The sequence below is a fragment of the Trematomus bernacchii genome, unplaced genomic scaffold (genome assembly GCF_902827165.1).
Source record: "Trematomus bernacchii unplaced genomic scaffold, fTreBer1.1, whole genome shotgun sequence".
In the NCBI taxonomy this organism is placed as follows: Eukaryota; Metazoa; Chordata; class Actinopteri; order Perciformes; family Nototheniidae; genus Trematomus; species Trematomus bernacchii.
Window position 1 is genome coordinate 1309626 of NW_022987840.1, and position 16311 is coordinate 1325936.

The window sequence follows — 16311 nt, forward strand, 5'->3', positions numbered from 1 at the left end:
AGCTTATAAAATAAACAGTTGTCCGCAACATTTTTGGATTGTTGGGCCTTTTTCATGTTTAATCCGTCTATGTGGTTACCAGTTACATTAAACCTCTAAATGTATTAAGAAGTTTGATGCATTAACAATATAAAAACATGATGTATTTTATTATATCAGTCAATTGGACCTTTGATAATACTTTTAGGGGGCCTTCACTTGTAAATAGGTATTTAAAGGGTTGTTTTGGTGCTTTTGCATTATTGATATCAGTGTATAGTGTATTTGTTGGTGGTGTTGTTGTAGGGAACCAGTATCATAGACATCCGTACAGATACATTTGTGAAAGCTTTCATGACAAAATGAACATTTTCTGCACAACTCCAACCTGGAGAAACATCAATAATATTAAATACTTATCAAATGTTAAATCCAGGAGGTGAGCACCCTAATTTAAAAGGCACAAAACAGCTAATGTGAGAGGTGTAGAATGCTCTTTGAGGATTTGAAGTTGTTGAAATGATTAATTTTCCCCAAAAGGGGGGGCTACAAGTTCCCATCAGAGGTTTCCTTCTGGGAGAAGAAGGGTCTCCGATCCTCAAGTCTCTGAACTTCACATTGTGTATGACAGTCATTTTATTTCTAATTGGCTTTGTCTTTGTTTGTCCCCAGGATCTAAAAAAAACCAACCACTCACATGTAACACATTTGCACAATGTCTAATTACAGAGCACCTGTAATCTCCTGGAGACAGGTTCAAGATTTTACTTTCCTCCAGGTCTCCATGGACACTGCCTGTTGCCTAGTGACACAGCCAATGTGGATGAGGTAGCCAATTGTTCCATTGTTTTCAGGCCACTTCCAAATGCAGAGGTAACTTATAGTAGCGTGATTATATTAAAACGTTTAAGCCCTTTTTGGCAGCAGGCTGAGGAGTGAATTCTCTTTGTTGTGCTTACAAAGGGATTTCTAATGATTATTTTTCTTATAAAAAAAGTTGATTATAATAATTAGTTTTCATACATGTTTGTGCATTGTGTTGGGCTGAAGATGTTTCACAGGAAAACGTAATTCCTTTTGCAGTGGTGTAAAGTTATAACTACATTAAATACTGTACTTTTGTGCGATTATGATCTACTTGTACTTTATTTAGGTGTTTCAGTTGTATGTAACAATATGAACTCCACTTTATTTGATGATTTGAGTTATGAGTAACTTTACATAGTCATATTGTTAATTACTTACACATTATTTATGATATTGTACTGTTGTAAATTGAGCTACAAAGCAATCAAAACACTAATGCTGCCATCATCTGTGAAATGATAGATTATAGTACAATATTGCAATAGGCCTATTATCTATTATCCTGAATGTTGATAGTCTGCATAATAAGTCATTTTACTTTTGGTTGTATACTTATCATTTGATTGCAATACTTAAACACTCTTATTTGAGTATCCTTTTGAATGTGGGACCTTGTAACAGAGTTGTTATACTCGTTTTTGAGTAAATGATCTGAATACTTATTCCCAACCTGTTTGTGTTGCTAAAAGGAAAAGTGACATTAGGGTTCATCCTCTGGGCACCATGCATTTCTGTAAAATAAATGATAGAAATCCACCTCACAGTTTTTGAGATATTCCCCTCTGAACCAAAGTGGTGGAGTGGCATGACATGCTACTAGTATCACACTACACCGTAATTGTACCCTTCTGGAGCATTTCCGACCTTAAACTGCCTCTTTTTGGCCGGCTTCACGTTGACTTCTCTCCACGTTTTCCCGCCCTTCTCCCTCTGATCCAGGTAGTATTCGAGCACAGGGTCTCCCCCGTGACGCGCAGGGGCCCTCCATCCCAACACCATCTCTGACCCGGTGCACAGCAGCAGGGCGATGGCAGAGGGAGCGGAGGGAACCGCTGCAGTAAGCAGAAACAAAACAGAACAACAAAAAAAGAAATGATAGGTGATGGAAGAGAAAACCTCAGGCGGCAGTTTTCTTGCTAAATAGACTGAAAAATTCCAATAACTCCCTGGCCGAGTAGAGTTGCAAAATGATAACTCTAGGCCCATATTGAGCCTTCCCCGAATGAGAATGAAAGAAATATTAAACTCATTCTACTTGATGAAATATGAATGCCTCACAAAGAGTTGTGCTGCAGCCATTTATCCTCAGGTAATGGCTGAGTGGCAGAGGAGATGTGAGAGTATTCTGAGTAGTGAGTGAAATGAGTCATCATTACAGAGCTTTACTGCGGGCTGCAGAGAGAACATTATCTGAGACTTAACCACAGGAAGTGAGAGGGGTCAGAATCTCTTCGTCAGGTCCACAAAGCTAAAATATGAAACCACCACAATAAAAGAAGTTCATACAGCCTACAGTCATCTGGTGAAGGCCACATAACAAAACATATGAAGACTGACACGTGAAAGAGCAACATTTCAAGAATGTAGCAGTGGCACAACAAAGCTGCTCATGCCCACACACACATTTATATTCTATTTGACCTGAAAAGCTGCAAACATGTCGAGGGTAAAAGGTGAAAGTATTTTATAAAGCTTACACGCTTTCAAACTTCAGAGAATACATTCTCAGAAAAGGCTCCTGAAAAGCTATGAAAGAAAACTACACTAAATATGCCTGTTTAGAAAATGCTTGAGAATGCACTTGCTCAAGACAAAAAGACATACAATTTAGATGTTGGCCAAGGCCTTCGATGCAAAAAAGTAAAATTATTTGACCTCACAAGTCAAGAAAATATGTGCTTTTGGCTTAAATCTAACCTACAATGCACAGTTGAGTCGTCTCTTTTATAAAGTTGAATAAAACATGTTTCTATTTGTATTATTTTCCCAATGGCGTTGAGTATTTTTGAGAGTAAAATAATAATAAATAAAATATGCTTTATTCAGAATCAGAATACCTGTGGGACTAATCAAGGTATTCTTATTTAAAACCTTCAAGAAAGAGCATTGATTCATAGATTCAACACTGACATATTTCACGTTAATGTGACTTTTAAAACTCTTGAGGAAATACATTTGGCGTTTAAGGTTCACTTACATATGGCGGCTTTGACGAGGATGGGGGGGGACTCGTCTGAGTAGCTGCTGTTTCCCGCCCGGCTCACAGACTTCACCCTGAACACATATTCCTGTCGGTTCTTGAGGCCGTGGACTGTAAATCTGAGGGGATGAAGTTCAGGCAGAGTAAACATGCGTCACATCCTTCCACCACTTATAGTAATAATACTTAAGCTTTATTCGTATAGCCATTTTCATACACAGTGTGCAGCTCTAAGTGCTTTCACAATATGGCACACAAAACAAGAAAACATGACCTCATTACAGTTAAAAGCTTCAAACCTGATTTGCACACATGCAGCAAATGTTCTTGATTAAACATAAGGTTTGAAGAAATACAAGGAGGTAAAGTAGGCAAGAGAAATAATAAAAAATAAATAGAATAATAGTCCACAAGGTCATCGATAACCCACTCATTAAAAAGTGTCACAAGACACAAATAATAAATCAATAAAATATTAAGAACTTTAAAACAATACAAATATATATTAAAGGGGGATGTCGCTAATTAAAAGCTAATCTAAAAAGATATGTTTTCAGCTGTCGTTACAACATACTTAATGTTATAACCTTGCTGGATGTTCCTGTGGACAATCAGAAATATTACAACCACACTTTCTGAAACAATGTTTTACATATGTGCCCGTTACCTGTTTTTGGTCACAGGCTTGTTGTTGACAGTCTTCCAGTCCTGTTTGCCTCTCTCGCTGCAGTACAGGTAGTAACCCAGAACGTCGCCTTTCTCTTCGGGCTCCTTCCACTGCAGCAGCACCGAGGTGTCCGTGTCTCTGACGGCCATCACAGAGTGAGGAGCAGCCGGCACCGCTGAGCGGGTCAGAGGAAAAGGCATCGGGTAAAATGTAGTTACACTCTCAAAGATTTCGCTTTCAGTGTCTTTTTTTTCTCAAAATCTTTTCATTTGTTTTTTTGCAGACATGGCACTTTCAGCACATTAAACAAAGTACAGAACACTTTGTCTGTCCTTTCATTGTCTTTGACCAACAACCATTGTGTTTCCTCATTTGGCGATAGATAGTGACTTAACAAATACTGATTTATAAGCAAATCCTCAGAAATTATTACTTTAAATCATCAAAATAATATTTTTATTAAAAGACCTTATTCAATCAACTCAAGTTGTACACATTAACCTAAACTAAACTGCATTACTAATTAAATTGATGTTAAAAAATGTATGATCTAATCTAATGTATAATAATGTTAAGCAGATGTTCAGAGAATACCTCTGCATGTGTAATTCAGTAACATACCAGTTTAAATATTTTTGCATTAGTAAACTACTAAACTTTAAGTACAATAACTTTTCCCATGCTCAATTGAGTGACAAGCTCCAAAACTCGCCATAGTCCCCTCCCTGTATCTACACTTATCACTATTATATTTCATTCCTAATGAATAACTGCAAAGGTTGCACCGAACACAACCAGACAAATTATCTGACAGGAAGTAAACCAATCTCAAAAAGCCCAGGGTGAACACAAGCTGTCATGATCATCTATTTGTGCACCACTACAGTAAGATAAGATAAGATGAGTTAAGACTTTATTTATCCCGAAGGAAATTGTTGAGCCAGAGTTACAAAAATACAATAAACACAGCAGCATAATAATAAAACTAACAGTGCAGTAAATGCAGTCGAGTACTCCTACAAGATGCCATCGACCTCTACAAGCGGCAGAGTTAAAGCACGAGCACATTTCTCACCTTCTTGTTTTCCCAAGGAGACGGGTGCGCTGGGCTCCGAGGGGTCGCTGACACCGTGCCTGTTGATGGAGCGCACTCTGAAGAGGTACTGCTGACCCTGGATCAGGTCGAGCACGGGGAACCGCGGAGAGTTGACTTCCATCTCCAGACTGGCCATCTCCCAGCTGCTCTTCCCTGCCAGGGACTGATCCAAGTCCAACATGAAAAACAACAAAACCCCACAAGATTCAAAAGCACTATCTACATATATCTCAAGGACATTCTCATTATTCAGGCTCCTTTTAAATAGGCTGGAGGATTGTACCTGCCAAGACTGCCAAATACTCTTTAAAAGTCCCATAATTCATTCTGATTTTGTACGATTACACTTTGTCCTCTTTAGTCGACTGCAGATTGTATAGTTTTGGAGCAGGCCACTTAACAAGCAGAGAAGGGAAAAGAAGAATAAAGGTTGGTAGGTATAGGACATTCTTTTTCCAGGGAGGAATATGAATACATTTCCAGATTCAGGAGGCAAAAACATATGAAAATGTATAGCTATAAGATATAGCGAAAAAGACAGATGGACCTTAAAGGTGGGGTAGGTAATTCACTTCAGAAACACTTCTTGTTATATTCCATGGAATGCTCTTAACATCCCGATAGCAATGAATATATTAAATGCTTTGACAATAAATACATAACAAAATGTCATCTGTGGAAGCCGTGGCGCTGTAAAAAGCACGACCAATCATCTGAGCCGGCTAAAATAACTGGATGGCCTACCTGCCTGTCAGCCTTCCATCTGTGCACAAACTTATCTCGTGCCCTCATTGGTCATGTGCACATTCGTGTGTGTTGGAGGAGGGGCTCTATAAGGAAGTCTGAAGGAAGGGGCAGATTTATTTCGGCTGTGTACTTTCAAATTCTAGCGCACTCGAGCTGGTTTCTCCATTCTTACCTACCCTACCTTTAATACATTTTTATCTATAGTTCGCTTTTCAAGGTATAGGGGAAGATGTATGAAACAATTAATTGAAAAATCATAGAAAACCACAACCGTAAAAGGAAAAACACATGGCTAATTAAAATGTATTCTTATGATTACTATATTATTCATTACTAAAATAAACTGATATTTTCTTCATCTTTGTAAATTAATCCTTTTTGATAATGATGCTATATATGGTGCTAACTTTCTGTATTTCATAATCTGCGTTTACATTTCTTCTCCACTGAGTTATTAACTTCTCCAACGCCCTGTTTGAGAAGGCAAACCCAACAAATGAAAGCGTACGTTGAAGAAATCACTGACTATAAAGTGCTTGCGAAAGGGCGAAAGGGATATTTGAATGTTCCCTTCATTATATAGGCGGAAGTGAAGCAGCAGACTTCAGTAATTTCAGATGCCTTTGACAGATTTGACAGTTTTATTACCCTACTTATAAAAATCCAATAAAAATATATTTCCTGTGGCAGTTTTCTGATTATTGGAGCTGGAAGCGGTTGGGTGTCTGGGTTGATATTGGAGAGCCGAAAGCCTTATTGTTGTAAAAAAAAGGAGGAAACGGTCAGACACTTTGATATATTGGAAGTAAAAACGAAATTGAAGTTGAGTTTTCTTTTATAGACATTGCTTTTAATGCATTATTGAAACACTTAAAACTAAAATAGTCTTTTTACTTTATATTTAAACTAAACCAGACAATTACGCCTTATATTCGGTTAGTATATCAGCAGTTAGAAAGTAAAAACTCTTCAAGACAAGACATCCCAAACCTCGAGGTAAGAGCAACATCAAGGTCTGCTCACTTTTAATGAGTCCACAAATTCCCACTTAAAAGGACATCACATTGGTTGAAGTGTGTGTGTGCGTGTGTGTGTGTGTGTGTGTGTGTGTGTGTGTGTGTGTGTGTGTGTGTGTGTGTGTGTGTGTGTGTGTGTGTGTGTGTGTGTGTGTGTGTGTGTGTGTGTGTGTGTGTGTGTGTGTGTGTGTGCGTGTGCGAGTCCTCCTCCTGCCTCTTTAATTAGTGCTGTGGTCAGGAGCCTGCTGTTAATTTGGCTCTGGCTCCAGCACCGGACTGCCCAAACCCAGCGAGCGACGAGAGGAACTGATGATGCAAGAAACTGGATCCTTGTGTTCAGCGGGTGTGTAGGTATTACTAATTACAATGGTGGTTAGTGTTTGAATACATTTATTCTTGTACAAGTGTTTCCGTGTGTAAGAGAGAGCATGTCTGTGTCTGATTGCTTTAGCTTAGTGAATACTTATTTGTAGATGTGTGTGTGTGTGCGGTGTGTGTTTTCTGGATTTCTATACTAATGAAAAAGCTCCACAGTGAGGTCATTTTCCTCCTCATTGCTTCTTTAAGGGGCAGCTGGGTTGTCTTTTCCTTTCATCCAGCATATTTGGAGTAACATTAGCATTCATTTTAAGATGGCCTCTGGCAAACTGACACCACAGTAAACAGGTAAAAACCAAAAAGCAACCTCTTTTGCACGAAAAACATCACATCGCTTTTTTTGTATGAAAATATCAATGACACCGGCTTAAAGAAAAAACACATTTCCCTCTTTCAAGGCAGCCATTGGTCTCAGTGGATTTAAATATGGAATAAGGATGAACATGGAGGGACCTAAAACATGCCTGGGATAACCAAGCATTTATTTTTTAGCAGTAACTGTTATAAAACTGTCTTTGAACGTTTTTCAATCATTCATCTAATATGATTTCCTACAACCTGAATAATGCATTACTTTGCCTTTGAGTTTTATTTGAAGAACTTTTCAGGCTTTTTTAGACCTGAAGAGGAAGTGAAGGAGCTTTTGTGATCTATCAACACTTCATATCATTGATTTCCATCATCCCTTTCCCCCCAATATTGCATCACTTCAATGACTGAGGAAAAAACGTCAAAAGAACTATTGCTGCACAAGTTGGCAAAGAGAAACGTCATGGAGTTCTGCAAGAAAGCACAAGGATCTGAGGTGTGTGTGTGTGTGTGTGTGTGTGTGTGTGTGTGTGTGTGTGTGTGTGTCTGTGCGTGTGTGTGTGTGTGTGTGTGTGTGTGTGTGTGTGCGTGCGTGTGCGTGTGCGTGTGTGTGTGTGTGCGTGTGTGTGTAAAGACTGACCCGCTCCACGTAGAAGGTGAGAGGTTCCCTGCCTCTGGGTTCAGGTTCGCTCCAGCTCAGCACCACGTAGGTGTCGCTCACCTCGCAGGCGTGGACGTTTGTTGGAGGGAACGGAGCTTTGACCTCACCTGCAGAGCAAAGAGAGGAGGAGGAGGAGGAAGAGGAGTATGAGGAGGAAGAGGAGGAGGAGGAGGAGGAGGAAAAAAGTTATAACAAGCTCAGTGAGAACGTCCAAAAAGTGCTTTGCATGAGGAAATATAATGCTTTGTCTGATGGATTTGAGTCAGCCACACAATGAGAGAGATTTACCTTGCTGCCCACAATTTCACCTCCATCCCTTATACACAAGTATAATGGATAACATGGATAGAAAAGTCTTGAGTCAGCACACTTTTAATGTCTCTCCAAGTGACTCAAGGACAATGGAAGTGTTCAGATTTGGCTAAAAGTGTTCCAACTGTGTCTGTCTCTCTGTGAGTCTAGTCTCTTTGTTAGTTTCCCCTGAAGAGCTGCAGAGTGGATCAGAGAGAAAATGAGAGATGCTGATCTGGTATACGCTGTGTGTGTGTGTGTGTGTGTGTGTGTGTGTGTGTGTGTGTGTGTGTGTGTGTGTGTGTGTGTGTGTGTGTGTGTGTGTGTGTGTGTGTGTTCAATGGAGTAGCTTTGCATCAGGCCGTTGAAATGAAACCGTGACTATGAAGTTAATGTGCTGAAGTTTCATCTTAAGGGGAGGGCAGTTGTTTACATTTACACTGTTTTTATTTTAATACAGAAGGACGATGATCATAAACATGCAGCTACAGAAACCAAACCCAGAAAAGATTTAGGGTCAAAGAGAGGAAATTGTTTATGATCTTTTTCTTCTCAAATCAAAGTTTAAAGTTGGCACTGTAACCTCATAATTGTTTAAAGTGGACCTATCATGCTATATTTGAAACATATATTGTAGGGCCATACCTATATAAAACATGTCTGTGAAGTTTTTTTTTCAAAATACCAAACAGATCATGCATTTTAGCCATGCCTCATTTCGCTCTATTTGCTCTTTTCCAGCCCTCTTTTTGCAATGGCTGATTCTGCTCTTGTGGCGGACTACAGCGCCACTTACAGGCCTGGCATATGTACTACAGCGTCTCCAGCGCTTTCGAGCGGTCTCTCATTCCCCTGATAGGTGGAGAGTTGCCCATATAGGCGGAGCACCCCTTTTCTGACGTCAGAAAAATTCAAATAATAATCAGCTCCGTTGCAGCCCTGTTTTTAGAGATTTGGGTATGGAGGAAAAGAGAGAGGGTTGTGTTTTCTGACACTTGGTGAGTTCACCGGGGACACATATTCATGTATAAAAGACGTACAAAAGTGCATTTTGCATGATAGGTCCCCTTTAATTTTAAATACGATGTGATTGAATACAGAACCAAAGTAATGAAACAATTGTTATTTTAGTTTCAGACATGCTGTGAATGTAAATATCTTTGGGATTCTTTATTTGTATACTGCAAAGGTAACCTAATCAAAAAAGGGATATATTAGTAATATAAGTGGATGTGAAGTTATGTGTATCGCAATAACCATCGAAGTTTGATGGACAAATACCACAAGTTTGATAGAATGCAACCTAATGCACACACGCTGTATTTACAGTAGAAGTGAATTTGTGACATTTATTTTCTGTCAGTCTGTTCAAACACATCTCCCTCCTCCTCTCCCTTTATCTCTGTCTGTGAGTTACACTGCCAAGGTTACCAGTCCTCTTCACAGCCTTCGCACCACCTTGAGCCATTGTGTGCATTCACAGAACACAACCAAGAACTGATCATGCTCTTCTGTATATGGAAGAAATGCTCAACCAAACAGTTATTATAGTCTGTTGTTAATGATATCATATAAAATGCATTAAGTCACGAACAAGAGGCAGCTTTCAGGCGTGGAGGCCAAAGATGCTGTTTAGAATAAAGCGTGATCAAAGGGGGCATCTTTTTATGACACAATTATACACGGTGAAATCAAATAAATGCCTTTCTCACCTTCCAGTTCATCTTTTGTAACGGTGATCGTCCTCCCTCTGTCCACTTTGACCACTGAGAAATGGAGGGTGGCAGAAAGAGGGAATAAAGATGGTCATATCAGGGTAATGAAATTATATGAGAGCCCATGATAACACTATTAGTGGTAATGTTAGAGGAGCAGCCATTGGTACGAGAGATGAAGAGAGACACACAAAGAGGAGAGAGAGAGCGACATGGAAGGATGGAGAGCGGCTGGAGGCAAGTCAACCTTCTGCCTGTCCTTCATCGCGCTTAATGATCCGCAGCATCTGACCAGAGCACATCTGTGCACATCTGTACACACACACACACACACACACACACACACACACACACACACACACACACACACACACACACACACACACACACACACACACACACACACACACACACACACACACACACACACACACACACACACACACACACACACCACACACACACACACACACACACACACACACACACACACACACACACACACACACACACACACACACACACACACACACACACACACACACACACACACACACACACACACACACACACACACACACACACACACACACACACACACACACAGCCCTTCGTTACACCCCCTTTGATCATTCTCATCCCCTGACTTTATAAAGTATTTAAAACCTAAATACCTTGAAAGTAATCTTTTAAAAAAACAAAATATCCCACTCCAGGACGCAGTTAAGAATCAATTGCTGCAGGAACCTTCAGGCTTTATGAAAGGAGACCCACATCTACACACATCTGTTTTTCTCTGGTAGTGCCGATAGCTCTGCAGGTGTAACCACTGCAACAGAGGCAGATGAGGTGAACTAACAGCAGGGATGAGTCACTCACACATCCCTGATGCTCTTTGTAGTGGCAGATGCAGCGGGGTGACATATTAGAAACCTTGAATAAATGAGTGGGGGGAAAATAATGAATGTGCATGCTTCAATACAGGTCACCAGGGGTCATTGGATAGTTTGACGAGATGAAAGAGATGTGAATGGTGTGCTTTGACCTTCACGGTCACCAGATCTCGACCCAATTAATGTACGATGTTTAGAACGGAAAAACATTTGAGAGCGTTTGTCAAGGACCACCTTACATGTGATTCAGTTCAGAAAACATGAAGTCATGTGGACTGACAGGTAACTCATTGATTGGAGAGTTTTGGAGATTGTTATTCTGCATCATCAGCGCTTCATGGACCCATGTGTAGAATCAAATTGTGGGGATGAACAGCAGGCCACGCTGCACTTTTACTGCACCACATGTTCATTAATCTTCTCAGATGTGCCACGAATAAATTATTGAGTATGAGCATTAATAAAATAGACTGCCACTGTACCTTGCATGTGAATATGAACAGGTAGAAAGGAGGCAAAAAAAAGAGGTGCCTTTTAATGTAACGTTACAGTTGGGATATTTCCTGTTTATTTCACTCACTTTTTCCTTGTGACTTTTAAAGTACACAGTGTAGGTCACAGGATAAGCACGCCTCTGTTTTTAATAGCTTTTCTGATTGAAAAGCGTACGTGGCTACTAGATGCTGTTGAATACATTTGTGGAGATTTCCTGATCAGCATATTGACTTAAGAGTGGTTCAGTTTTTAAATGGATGCTCAAATCCCTTATTTAGAATCACAAACTCCTGTGGTTGGTGTGTTCAACTTCTACAAATGAAGCTGTGTTTTTCACTGCTTGGTTTTTCGAGAGCTGTGATGTCTTGTTTTAGATGTCAATTTGTCCGTCAGTGTGTTACCTGTGGTCCTGGTGTGTTGCAGCGGGTCTGCAGTGAGGACGGGCTCGGTGGCCTTGGAGGGGCGTCCTGCTCCAGCCTGGTTCACAGCACGAACTCTGAACTGGTACAGAGTTCCCTCCTTTAGCCCGGACACAGGGTAGTAGCACATTTTCTGAATATTTACATTGCAGTGCACCCACTCCCCTTCCCCGACAACACATCTGAAAGACGTAAGGGAGAGGAAAAGATAGTAAGAAAGACATTTGAGTGAGAGCTAAACAAATAACAAAATGTATGAACAACTTTGGGTGCAGTCTGAAAGGTGTAACATTATAAAAAACAATTATGAAGACAATTATGTTTTGCAACAACAACAACGTATCTGAGTCAGAACCTTCTCACTTAGACCCTGTGACCAAAGAACATCACTTGAAAAATAATGGTCCTCAAAGCAAAATAAAAATGGTTTAAAAAGTAAAATAAGGGCTCAGATACAGAGCCAACGACAAACTGTGGCCACTTGCAATAAACAAAGACTGAAAATAGTGCCGTTTTCTAACCATAGGGTGGTTGCTAGGGAACTGGGAGGTATCTTACATTTTCCTCGGCTCAACCAAAAACCAAAAATTACCATTACCATTCAAGAATTGTATTTTGTATACTGAAAAAGTGCCCAACCACAAAACACAAAAATATGAGTTAAATTGAAAAGAAACGTGAAAATGCACACAGTAAATCACTTTTGTTTCTCTTCATCAACAAACCAACACACTCAAAGACACACACTTACACACACATCAGTACAGGTGTGAACAGGACTATCCTGATTGATTGGTGTTGGTGATAAGTGCAGCATCTGTTCTCCTGCAGGAGTCTTTGACTCTGCTGTTGACATAGTGTCGAAGGCAGATAATTACTGTGTACACCATCCATCTCATGTGAACTCTGCCAAAGAAATACAAACCGGCCTCCACTTCCGCCATCTTCATCTGCCCCTCTCTAATTTCCTTACCGGCAGCACGCAAAGCAGAGATAGTGTTACTGTAAGTCGAATTGTTGACTTGCAATACAGGAAATGGCTGATTCAATCTAAAATAAGACTTTCTTAATGGAGAAAAAATCAATGTGTGTTCAATCCAAAAGATGGGAATGGAAAATCAAATCCACCATCTAAATAAATCGAATAGAGACTAATACCTCAATCCAATTTTCCACCTGTGTTGTCTTGTGTAAGCATAGTAAATATCTTTGCGTTTAAACTTAACATGAGTTGCTAATGATGATTATTATATTTTTAACTCTCCTTTTTTTCAATTTCTCTGCTGATCCAAACCCTTGTCATTCTCCAGATGTTACAGAAGCTGTAAGTGGTTCAGATTTAAAGTCAGTATTCACCCTTGGAGATCACAAAAGGTGAATAACATACGTCATTTGGTAACTTCACAACTCGCTCGATAATCAGATTGAAGTCCTAAAAACGTTCCCAGAAAAATTGACAGATTCCAGTCCATCCTCACCTCTCCACATAGTAACCCTCCACAGGTGAGGCTCCGTCAGCACTGGGGGGCTGCCAGGTCAGGAAGACGTAGTCCTTGTTGACATCAGACACCTGGACGGCCAGAGGAGAGGCGGGGCCTCCCAGCACCGCCGCTGATGCATCTGCACGAGGAGGACAGACGGTAAGAGGAGAAAAACTGAGGAAGAGACTGTAGATATATTGCGGAAAGAAGATGAATATGAGTCCAAGGGGACAAAGAGAAAAGTTTGGCAAAGAGTAATGAGAATCTTAAAAGGGAAAATGGAAGCAGAAGACAGCAGATGATGAGAGGAAAATGTCATTTTAGAAATATTTATATATAAGGTATTCTAGCTCATGGATTCCATACATTATTTGAGAAGTGATGGCTAAGGCTGTAGGATGTATATTAACATACGTTACTCAATATATTCTAGGAAATCACAACCAGTGGATGTGAAGAGACGGAGAGAAGGCAGAAAAATAAATGAGGATATTCTGCTAAGCGGATTGAAGAATCCTGTCCTTGAGGCTGCAAATAGATGTTTTTTTAACAAAAGACTCAAGACAATATCAAGCACATCTATTTTTTGTTTTAAATTTGCATTGCCCTCCTTTCCTCTTTATCTCTCATTTGTTGTTTCTCTCCTGCACTGCCATTTTTGTAATGCAAATATGACAGATGAATGAAGGAGAAAACCCACAAGCAGGAGAGATTGCTGATTCCCTAATTAGTAACCCTAGTTCTGATAAAAGAACCCTCCTCCCTAAGAGAGGGATAGACCATTTGAAAGCAGCTTTGGAGGAATATTCACCTTGCATTAAAGTGTTTGCATACATCTGTATGTTTGGACGAGAATATGTTAATAATTGATGTATGGGTACTGAGTTCAACAAGTTCATGAATAATGCAGTGCACATTATACTCTGACTGCGGCGGTTAAGGTGCAATACATACAAGAGTAAGCACTGGAATTATATTGAAAGATGCCAAGCCGCCTTGCAGAGCTGCCCAGACACATTTCAAATGTTTGATGAGTCAAGTGGGGGTTGTTTGCATGCGGGAAACAATGTTGGAGAGAAAATAGCAGTCTGTGAAGAATATATAGTTTCATTGAACAAAGTTAACAAGCCCTTTTCAGAGGAACAGCTTGATTGATGGAGCAATTTCCCCCCTATGAACATTTTCTGACAGGAAATGAAAGTAGCACCAATTTCTGTTTAGTACAAATGGTGTTTTGAGTTAGTTTCAGTCAAAACACAATTTATCCAGCTTGGGACAACAAATGATGACTCCATCCTACTAAAACACAGTTATTTTTGTACGCAAGGGTCTGGAGGTCACTCAAAAGCTTCTGTCAGCTTTTTCCGAATGAGACCATTTGAAAAGCAGCTTTGCAGGCTGTTTAGAAACACCATTTAGTGTTTGAATGGTTTCTGATGTAATCTGGTGTGACAGCGATTTACAAGCCTGCCCAGAGCAAATATATATAAAAAACATCTTAAAAGGAGTTGTTTAACTTTTTGGGCTGTCTGTGATGACAAGACAACTTAACCCAATGTGTGTGTTTTACACTTTGTTTTCAGCATATATTTCGAAATCAACAATCAACAACATGTCAGATATAACATTGTTTATCATAACGCTATTAAATTACCTTTAAAAATGCTGGGAGACATACACAGTTTACAGAGGGCTATCTTTTTCCCATTGTTTCCAGTCTTGGTGCAAAGCTACGTGAAAGTATTGAGAGTATTGGTCTTCTTATTCAACTCTTTTCCAGAAAGAGGATAAGCATATTTCCCTAAATGTTGAACAAATGTTCTTTAATGTTGACCGAACCAGTTCTACTTTGACTTACTAGCCTTCTCTACGACTTTTAGCCATGTTACAGTTTTCATGATAGCTGGAAAAAGCTATTCAGAGATATTTTTATTTTATTTTACGGGGTTCAAGATTGCGCCTTTACTGTCACGATGCTTACCCCTTTATTGTCAAACACAGTAACTTGACACCAAAGCTACATTATTATTAAAGGACCAAAGAAAAAGCAGTTACTATATAAAGCTGGTCCTCACCTTCGATATAGACGAAAGCACTGTGTTCCTGGATTTCATCACAGGTCCTCAGCTGGATGGTGTAAACACCTTCAAGTTCCTTGTGTGCAGCCTTAAAAGTGATGGAGGCGTTGTCATCAGCTGTTTTAATGTCTACAGTGTTCGACGGATGCAGCTGTATGCCTAAGAAATGACAAACAATGAACTGAAAACCTTAAGCATGCATTTATATAGTCCAACATCTGGTTCATCTGTATACTCACCATCTCTAAACCATGTGACATCCTGCAGGGAGGGCAGCAGAGCCGAGGTGAAGGTGCATTGCAGCGTGAAGCTCTCACCCTCTCTCACCCATGTTGGGGGGAAGGTGCTGCCAAACTGGGCTGCATTCTCATATTTCACTATTATATAGGGGTGGAAGAGAGGTGAAAAGCTGTAAAACTGGCAGACAAATCAGTCAGATAGAAGAAGAGAAAAAATGAGGGCTATGAAAGAAAAATGATAAGGAGAGAAGCACTTTTCATCATTATACACACACTCGCTTTCCTCACTGGTGCTTGGCAGAGATAAATATTGATATCGAAAAGTGTGCCCACTCCAGATAGAGCCTTATTGCAGCAAAAAAACACATATATTCCACACAGTAATCATTTTGTGTTGATGCACAGACTTCCTTAGGGCCACTACAAAGGAAAGAAAATTGACGGATAAAGAGTGGAGGAGTCAGGAAGCAGAGGATGTGCAGCAGGTAAGTGGCAGGCAGGAAGATGTATGCTGATTCCTGAAGATAAGAAATGAGAGCTCATTCCATCATCTCCAAAGCTCTGTCAAAAAAGCTGATGTCTATGTCGTATACCAGTTTATGCAGTTTTTCCGTAACTCTGCAAGTTCCACGTTCCTACTTTTATCTCACTATAGGGGCATTGAGAGAAACTGGACAAAGAGACCATCTGATGCTGACTTGCACAGCCATACAAGTCAAAGACCCACAGCTTTATTTAAGTGCAAAGAAACCAAGGACAGCCAGGCATCCATCCCCTGGA

At 40.0% G+C, this 16311-nt stretch overlaps 1 protein-coding gene across 1 annotated transcript in view; it reads right to left on the reverse strand.

The window, feature by feature from the left end:
- Positions 1-16311, reverse strand: part of myom3 (myomesin 3) — a 55407-nt gene that overhangs the window by 20240 nt on the left and 18856 nt on the right. Inside the window, 10 exon segments of the mRNA XM_034112712.1 lie at positions 1711-1898; positions 3044-3165; positions 3714-3888; positions 4789-4972; positions 7900-8027; positions 9924-9977; positions 11716-11915; positions 13212-13353; positions 15290-15451; positions 15532-15669. Coding sequence (XP_033968603.1) covers positions 1711-1898; positions 3044-3165; positions 3714-3888; positions 4789-4972; positions 7900-8027; positions 9924-9977; positions 11716-11915; positions 13212-13353; positions 15290-15451; positions 15532-15669 — 1493 coding nt within the window.